This window comes from Nansenia antarctica (genome assembly GCF_963989245.1).
Source record: "Nansenia antarctica genome assembly, chromosome: 5".
In the NCBI taxonomy this organism is placed as follows: domain Eukaryota; kingdom Metazoa; phylum Chordata; class Actinopteri; order Argentiniformes; family Microstomatidae; genus Nansenia; species Nansenia antarctica.
In genome coordinates, this window is record NC_137690.1 from 1525668 (window position 1) to 1535667 (window position 10000).

The 10000-nt window shown below is 44.0% G+C and overlaps 1 protein-coding gene across 4 annotated transcripts in view; it reads right to left on the reverse strand.

Moving 5' to 3' along the window:
• LOC308158822 (ubiquitin-associated protein 2-like) overlaps nucleotides 1-10000 on the reverse strand; it is a 50067-nt gene that overhangs the window by 35884 nt on the left and 4183 nt on the right. For 3 of the 4 annotated variants that reach the window (XM_080532529.1, XM_080532527.1, XM_080532528.1), the window contains exons 4-5: nucleotides 5896-6073; nucleotides 5180-5260 (exon numbers count right to left, since the gene is read on the reverse strand). In XM_080532529.1, the coding sequence (XP_080388655.1) occupies nucleotides 5180-5260; nucleotides 5896-6073 (259 nt within the window). The remainder of the gene's footprint in view (nucleotides 1-5179; nucleotides 5261-5895; nucleotides 6074-10000) is intronic. The other variant, XM_080532526.1, reaches the window with a different exon arrangement.

Below are 10000 nucleotides of genomic sequence, written 5' to 3' on the forward strand. Positions count from 1 at the left end.
ACCTGCGTAACGCCTGCTTTCACCTACGTAACGCTTGCTTTCACCTGCGTAACGCCTGCGTTCACCTGCTTTCACCTACGTAACGCCTGCTTTCACCTGCGTAACGCCTGCTTTCACCTACGTAACGCCTGCTTACGCCTGCTTTCACCTACGTAACGCCTGCTTTCACGTTTTAAAATGACCCATATCTGATACCTGAGCTGACGTCTGCTTACACTTGTGTAACACTTGTGTAACACTTGTGTAAGCAGTGCCCCCGCACACCAGGGTTTGGTTACCGGAAACTAAAGTAAACACACAGCCGGGGCTTGCAATGGACGCAAACGAGACAGAGCTTATAATCCCTTTTATATATGTTACGGTACTTGTGGGAAAACTAGGGTTAGGTGCTAGGGCGCTAGGGTTAAGGTCAGGGTTAGGGTTAGGGATGCCAGCATGTTAGGGATGCTAGTTTTCCCACATGTACCGTATTCCCACATGTACCGTAACATAAATATTATAATATAAAGCCATTGCTTTCCAAAGTATGTTTAGAGGTCTGTTAAATATTGTGCACGTTTTAAGGCGGAGAAGAAAGAGGACATTTGAACAGCTGTTGGAGTTAAACATCATCAGAATGTGAAGACCGTCTCATTTTCAATGACGTGCCAATCGGAATTACAAGAAATATCCGACCTGCTTCCATCACAGTCAAAAATGACAGATATCCCATTCAGATTTATTTCCACATATCGTTAGCCTCATAGCATAATTGCCTACGTCATATTTTGGCCAAATGTAGATATCTGCCTAACTCTACTCTCCTAACACTGCTGATTCACTGGGCATTATTGCCTATGATGCCATCAGCCTATCAGAATGCTAGTTGTTACATTCCAAAATCACTATCTGCCCAAGTCATCTCTTTGACATAGGCATTTTTGACACTACATACAAAGATGGCTCAGCTGACCACAAGTGAAGCGTGACTCAGGCAGTCGTGCCACGAGGCTACGTCGACTTGCGTAATGTGGGAATGTATTACGCAATTACGGTAATGTGCGTCGCAAATAAACAACATGGCTGCGACCAGTTACGAGCGACGTGTCATTGATTTTCAACAACGCTTAACTCGCGCTTTTATTTTGAAGACGCGAAAACGAAACCGGAAGTCTATAATATCAGAATGTGCCTCTTGTTGTCTTTCAGAGTCAGAGAACAGATACCAAACTGCCGACATGTTTGCTATAATTATATTACTTGGCAGTAGGTAGTCATCACTCAATGCTCGTCTCATTTACAGAACAGCATGGGTTGCTTGCACTGTTTGATCGCGTTATAAAAAATGTACGTCTCACATTGGCGAACATTCACACGGAACACGGATTGGCCGAACTCCGACTGTGCTGTAATGTGGGTGGAGTATGGACTCCGCACATGCGATAGTATGTATACTAGTATAATCATGCGAGCTTTTATCGACTGGAGATCTCCGACACAGTCGTACGTCAATGGCGCGGTTAAGGCTTATCCCTCTGAACCTGGCCGATCATTCGGTGCATCCCAACTCTCAAGTATTGTGATTTTCTGTTGTTTTTCTTTTCCCTGTCAGTGTCCTTGTTAGACATGCCATCATTATGAACAGCTAAGATACTGTAACTTGTTGACCTCCTAACTGTCTCTCGCGACGCGCCCGCCCCACACTTTGAGAAACACCTATAATAATAATAATAACCAGGAGGCAGGCGGGGGGAGAGAGGAGCGTGGGAGGGGGAGAGCAGAGAGAGGGGGAGAATGTTATATGCAGGGGTGCACATAACTGGTGCGCCAGTGCGCATGCGTCGCCAAAATGCATGCTGCGCGGCAGATCAGCGGCATGAAGGCGCTTTTGCGCACCAACAGCTGGGTCCAAGAAGCAAGCCCCACCAAGTAAGTAACTATTTGCCGTCCCAGCCGAAGGCGCGACGGTGCGACGAGTAATCCATCACGACGACCACGGCGACTCCCCTCACGAAAACATTCGGAAAGTATCGTAACTCGTAATTTCATTCCGCGTATCGCACGGTTATCACGTCGCCACTTGAAAATTCAGTCCCGAACGACTCGTCGCTAAAAGGAAAAACAACACCAAGGGACTTCACGTTTCTTTTCTCTGAAGCTTTCAAACGTTCAGACGTTTGTTTTACAGCTTCATTATCGCACCTAGACCCCTGACCCAGGGAATATGGTTGGGAATTCTATTAGAAAAAAGAAGAAAAAAAAGACTTTGTTGCACAATCAAAATAACGAGCTATTTAAAGTGATGCCCTACAACATCCTCTACCATGGTTGAAATTGAGGACAGTGATAACTTACAGCAGTCAAGAGAGCAGTGATGATGATGATTAAGCTTGTAGCATAAGTAAAAATGCTTAGGCTGTAACTTTTTGTTGAAAAGTTGATTTCAGTGTTTACAGAACAGAACAGAGCAGTGCTTAAAGAGATGTCCGTTTATTTCAGTGTGTTTAAAGGAGTCTGACAGACTTTCATGCTTAAAGAGCAGTCATTTGATTTTGCATTTGTTTATTTTGTTTTGCACACAATCATTTGTTCGTTCATCTTTATTTATGAATAAATGTCGTTTTGCTAATATAAGTTATCCATGTATCCCTTTTTCATCCATCCTGTGGGATGGGGTCGTGACTCGCGAGCTCGGGGAGCACCAAGCAGCATCCCTAGGTGCTCCTCTGAGCACTAGCCCCAAAAAGTTATGTGCACCCCTGGGGCCGGATTCACCAAAGTGTTCTTAAGATAATTCTTAAGACAATTCTTAAGAAAAAAGATAAGATGTTCCTAAGAATGTTCTTAAACGCTATTCACCATTTTTTTCTTAAGAATTGTCCTATGTCTTAAGAACTTCTTAGTTTTCTCACTTAAGAAGTTCTTAGATTTTGAACTGCGATTTTTACACCTGTGTGTGTCTCTCTCTCTCTCTCTCTTTTGAACTTATGAAGAACTTCCATCTAAAATGTGAATATAAAATAAATAATAGTAAGGACATTGTTTCAGTTACTTGGCCTACTTAAATAACATGTTCATAATGATTAATTAAGTAGTATACATCAAATACAACAACTGCCTCCTTGATTTACTTTCTGAGTACATTGTGGTGTAATCGTGGTGCCCGGCTGGTATTCAACCTCCCCAAATACTCGCATGTCACCCCTCTCCTTCGCACCCTGCACTGGCTCCCGATAGCAGCTCGCATCAGATTCAAGACCCTGGTGCTTGCATACCAGGCAGCTAAAGGGACAGCCCCTGCCTACCTGAAGGAAATGGTAACCCCCCAAACCCCTGCCCGCTCACTCCGTTCCTCCACCTCGGCTGGCCGACTGGCCCCACCTCCTCTACACAGCAGTCGGGCTGCCCGATCACGTCTCTTCACAACACTGGCTCCCCGCTGGTGGAATGAGCTCCCCACGGCCGTCAGAACGGCAGAGTCACTACCCATCTTCCGTCGTAGACTGAAGACCCATCTCTTCAGGTTACATCTTAACTGCTCCTCCTGAGACATCTTCTGACCCTCACCACTACGTCTCCTAAAGACACCCGCTTTTCCCTCTACTGTGTCCCTAAGAACTTCTACTGCCCCCCTTGTACTGTTTCTCAGTTTCTCCAGTAAAAAAAAAAAAAAATTTTTTAAAAGTTTAGTAGAAGGCGATAATAGGGAGAAGGTTTTTCCTTCTATCAGTGGCTCCGGGCCCGAGCTAGAGTACTCTTCCTGCAACGAATAGTGGACTGCTGATTCACATGCTTAGTATTCAAATGTATTGATTGTAAGTCGCTTTGGAATAAGGCGTCTGCTAAATGCCAAAAATGTAATGTAAATGTAATCTAGGAATAGGCCTACATGTGACACAGGCTGAAAGGCCCATTTCAGTTATATCTCAAACATACAAACATGTGATAGACATTCACACATTCACACAAAACATTCACACAAAAGTACTCTGACCAACTTGAATTAACAATATGTGTTAACACATTGTCTAGGGCTAAACTAAATATTAATAAAATCAAATAAATGCAATACAAAATTGTTCAAGTAAGACTTACCTTTCACTTTAGCTGCTTTAAGACAGGTGAGAGCTTCTCTTAAAGTTAAGAAGACATTTGAGAAGAAATCTAAGAACTTTGTTTTGGAGAATCTCATTTGTTCTTAAGTTCTATCTTAGGAAAAATCTTAAGAAGAAAGTTAAGAAAAAACTAAAGTTAAGATAAGATTTTCTTCGGGAATACCAAATCTTCTTAAGTTTTGTCTTAAGAACAAATGTTGTTCTTAAGAACAAATTTGTTCTTAAAAACGCTTGGTGAATCCGGCCCCAATTGTTACTGAGATCGTTATTGTTACTGAGAGGTATAGTTACGGTATTCCGGTTAGAATTTCACTCGAAATGCACTAATTAGAGGATTTTATGTTGGTATTTATTTTGGTATTCCTCCTGAAAATGACTTGAACTTGCCTACTGCATTACTTGCACTTTTCCTTTTATTTGAAGTTAACTTTTATATTTTATAATATTATATTTTATGTTGGAATGTAAGAAAGAGAGGATATTTTTTGTTGTGGAATATTGCCCTGCAGTGCAGAAGCCTAATTTATATATTTGTACAAGAATAATTGAATAAAATACTGAAATGTTAATAAGAGAAGTTTTCGACATTTATTTGGGGAAAATTAAGTGATACATTAATCGAACAGTAAAATAAAAAAAAACATTAGACTAATCGAAAAAAGAATCGCTAGATTAATCGTTAGAAAAATAGTCGTTAGGGACAGCCCTAGACACGATTGAGGCCTGAACGGGATGTGAGAACATCAGACTCAAGGTGCTTGTTTACTGGTCACACCTTAATTTAAATTTAAATTTTGCCATTTAGCAGACGCTTTTTAAGCGACTTACAATTACGAATTACAGGGACATTCCCCCTGGAGTAACTGAGGGCTAAGTGCCTTACTCAAGGGCACACTAGTAGTGGTGTGGTTTCAGGCGGGATTTTAACTCACAACCTTCCGATCACAAGTCCAACTCACTATCCACTAGACCACCATTACCCCCCCCCCAACTAGACCACCACTACCCCTTCACAAGTTGTGTCACTTCTACCTGGCGGTGGGTCAGTACCAGTACAGGGGAGGGGGTTGGGGTGTCTAACTCACCTCTGCCTCGGCCACGCCCACGTCCTCCACCTCTCTCTCCAGGCCCCGCCTCGAACCCGTTCTCCTCAGACCTCCCTGCTGCTGCAACACACACACACACACACACCAAACACACACACAGACCACACACACACACACACACACACACACACCAAACACCCAGACCACACACACAGACACACAGACCACACACACACAAAGACACACACAACACACGTTACTGAGAATGTGTACGAGAGAGAGAGAGACAGACACACACACGCGTCCCTCTTCTCTGCGTGGGGTGTGATGCCCTCTAGTGGTGAGGTGAGTTATTGTTGTATCTCATGAGGAAGAGGAAACACGTTGGTTTCTATGTTATTGATTATATTATTGATTATTAAAAACAAGACCATTATAAATTAAAACAAACATCACAACACAGCTGATAATTGACTTCTTAGAGAACCACACGCGCGCACACACACACACACACACACACAGTCAACACGTGTGTGTGTGTGTGTGTGTGTGTGTGTGTGTGGTGTGTGTGTGTGGTGTGTGTGTGGTGTGTGTGAGGTGTGTGTGTTCAGGTAGAGAAGCTGTGAGGTTGTTCAGAGGGACTGGAGGAGATTCAGTCATTGAGGTTCTCTACACACTGAAGGTTCAGCTATGTGCTTGTAACCATCATCATCTCCCTCAGACACACACACACACACACACACACACACCCCCACCTCTGGCCATCCTGTCCTCCCCCTCTCGTCCTCGGCTGGCCCCGCCCCTCCCCCTCCTGGCCCCGCCCCCCCCGCGCCCACGGCTGGCGTCCCGGTCGCTCCTCTTCTCTCGGCCCTCCTTCACCTCCGGACCCCCGTCCTTCCCCACGCGCTTCCTGCCCACCGTCTCCCAGCACGTCTGTGGAGGGGGGGGGGAGGGGGGAGGAGGGGAGGAGAGGAGGAGGAGGGAGGGGGGGAGAGGTGAGGGAGAGGAGGAGGAGAAGCGGAGAGGAGAGGGGGGGGGGGTGGGAGGGGGAGAAGGGGAGGGGGGCAGGGGGAGGAGAGGGGAAGAGGAGGGGAGTGGGGGTATAAATGTTATTACAGACTACCACACTGCATACACTAATGTGGGCGGTGTTTTATGACCAGATCGGGACGGTACACAGGGTTCCTACACGTTTCAACAAGTCACATTTAAGACCTTTTAGAACCTCTTTGAATAGAATTTTAGACCTAATTCGCGACACCGTATGATAGCTATTTGTCATCCTCGAGGTGATGAAATTAGGGATTTCACTGCCATACAGACAAAAAAGTCTGAAGGATAATTCATATAAAATAAATATTGGTTCCAGCTTGATTAATTTTCGCGTAAATAGACGTGGTCGGACTGATTTCCTTGCAGGATAAGCTAATCTCATTTTTAAGACCTAGCACCTATTTTTTTGGGCCTAATAGCTGAAATGTGAGACCTTTTTAGGCCTTATGAATCAAATTGCTGGATTTTAGACTTCAGGGCTTAAAGTGGGAAAAAATCCTGTGCCTGAAACTTTTTCTTGGGGAGGGGGTCACAGTTTGAGATATTGGGAGAGCGGGTACAGAAGACAGCTTCTTGTCTCAATGTTTAAATGCATTAATACTATTTTATAGTCAATACAAAATATATGTCTCAATGTTAAAATACATTAATGCTGTTTTATACTCAATACAAAATAAAATAAGATATTTACCGTATTTTCCGCACTATAAGGCGCACCGGATTATAAGGCGCACCTTCAATGAATGGCCTATTTTAGAACTGTTTTCATATACAGGGCGCACCGGATTATAAGGCGCACCGGATTATAAGGCGCATAGAATAGATACTGCAGTCAAACGTTTGACTGGGGTTGCGTTACGCCCAAGCTCCACCTACTGCGTTGCGTCACCTCTCCATCGGTGTTGTGTCAACTTCCCGTTGTCCAAGCTCCACCTGAGCGTTGTCACCGTCAACGTTCTACCTGCTCCACTGTCAAAAATATATATTTTTCCACCTCAAGTATCAGCCGTTCGTCATCCATTTTTGCAACAAGCGTCAAGGACCTGCGGTGATTCACAGCTTACTCGCGTGAATAGCAATTCGCAATAGCTGCAACCATGAGATATAGAGTAGTTAGCTACAAGCATTTTCAATCTGCTATTATCTCTATTAGTGGATTAACCGCTGTGGTGATTTAACAGCTGATAAAAATACATCAAGTAGACTACAAACAGAGCAAAACAACACCAGAAAACAACCAATAGGCTATACAATTATAACCAACAACCAATATGTGACAGCTCCTGGTGAAATGTGCAACGTACTTTTTACACATGCTTAAACTACAGATTGTAAGCTTTCAAATGATGTGTCATACATTCAAATCAGAGAAAGATTGAACACGACAGGCGTATTTGAATGTTGGTTCACCTCAAACACTGAATGGGAGAAAAGTGACTCTGACCAAACCACAACAAACGCTGCTAGCGGCTAACAGCTAACAAAACACATCGCTACGAAGGTCTAAACTGTATTTTAATAACATGACAACATACTGGGAGAACATCGACATGCTAAAAACACATAACTACACATAACTAGATGAACACACAGTTCTTGCTTTTGAACACGAGCTAAAACGAAACTATGTTTACAAGTCAACCCTCCCTTACCGGTAGCCTCCGGCAAACGAGAATAATGAATCCAATACACAAATGATAAGTGTTTAGTGATCGTTAAACTGTTGTTTATTATATCGAGTGGGTACTTTAAAACTTCAAGTTGAAAGCACCAAGAATCTCACTTTGTTCCCTCGGAAACTCTGTTTAGTCTTCTTTACTTGGGGTCTTGTGGTGTGGGACTGTGAGTAAGCACAGTATACCGGTGTTTACTGATTACCGTAATGCTGCAAGCGGTGCGGCTTTGTAGTTTACCAGTCGTACTGAAACATTTTGACAGAGCGCCTTGAGCGCCGTGTACAACCAGTATGGATCAACAAATTAACCAATTGATCCATATATAAGGCGCTCCGGGTTATAAGGCGCACTGTCGTTTTTTTTGAAAATTAAAGGCTTTTAAGTGCGCCTTATAGTGCGGAAAATACGGTAGATGTCTTTAAAAGAACAAACTGATTGCATCACTTATTAAGCCACTATCACTATAAGAATAGATCAATAGATCAATAGATCTACATCAAGTAGAATACTGATGACTAGTGACCAGTCAAGACCATTGGACTCCAGGATATCTTTGAGCTCCTGCATGAGGGCTGACAAGTTGGCGATGTTTACTTTCCTGCTGGCTAGGTGTTGTGTTGTTACTTTGGCCAGATCATCATCAAAAAAACGAACAAGGACATTGAGGATTTTGTCCATGTTAAGATTAGTAGCTTCGTCGATATTCATTGAAAACGTTGCTTTTTTAAGCTTTTCACACAGCCGTTTTTTAAATTCCGGGGCAAGGCCATGTGTGTTTAAATAGCTGGCGTGCTGATTGGAAACGGACAGCTTTGTCAGTGCATTTCTGTCTTCTGGTAGCTTCTTGCACAAATCGATGAGTGGCTGAGCCATTGTGAAAGACAGATCATGTTCAGCTATAAACGCGCACACTCGGATCTTTTGCTCGCAAACACGGTCGGTCATTGAAGATGAAGTGGTACCTGTAGCCGTTGCTCCCGGCAAGGTTGTTTGAGCAAGCGCTCGAACTGAAGCTTGGTGACCGGGATCTGAGGCGTGTCGAGCAATAACCTTCTTCCCACTACTGCCGTAGACGGGTTTCTTTGAGCACAGCGTACAGAAACAAGCACCCGGCTCCCTCAGTTTGAGGCACCACGTCCCATAAGGCTTCCCGTCACTACTCTCCTCTATCTATGCTCAGCGCCATTTATTCCTTACTCCTCATTCTAGTATAGCTGTGTCTTCGCCAGGTTTAAGAAACTTGGCTTCCATTTTAATACTCTTACTAAAGTTAGCGAGATAGCGGGCTGCTAAAAGCGAACGTCTCTACAAGCTAACATTACACTCATTCAAACTTCTTAAGACCCGCCCCACTACTCTGGTAGGCGGAACTATCTCTTTGCTAAAGACAGTGTTTCCTCTACATGCATTTCATCGTGGCGGACCGCCACGATGGAATTTCCTCCGCCACCATTCAGATTTCTCAACCCAAAAAAAAAAAAAAGATTTAGGCCGCTTTTCAGACCTTCACAGCGCTAGACACACCCACAAGCGCTGAAACTGGACCAGTCCGTGTGTGTCGCGAGTATTGAACTTGAGGCTGCGTTCGTAAATTCGCTCTGAGAGCCCCGGAGCGCACACTGGGTTCAACGTCATAAAGGGACCAAGTCATTTGATTGGACAAGAGGCATTCCGTGAGTGCTGATCAGATTTCCAGAGCGTATTTACGAACGCGCCCTGGCTGTCACCCGAACACCGCGAGCTAGCGTAGTGTAGTGTAGTATAGGATGCGTAGTGTAGTGTAGTGTAGGATGGAGAGAGAGAGGAGAAGCCTCTCTATGTGTTACCTATGTCCAGTGTACTAGAACCACTCTAACAGGAGTGTTTGTCCGTGAATAACACCGGCTATGCCCGGGGTAGAAACACAAGACTATAGCTGGATAAGGTCTACAGGTCTACACGGTCATTTTAAGCCGTCGACCAGCCCTCTACGACCACGGGAAGTCATGTTAAAAGTGAAGATACTTCTGTTAAACTAAGCTAAGCTAAACATCGCTAATCGCTAACTCCCTCCTGGGCTTAAAGTGACAAGTAATAACGTTGTGAAAAAAACCGTCAGATCAGTGTTTTTGTTTTTATTGACAACGGAATT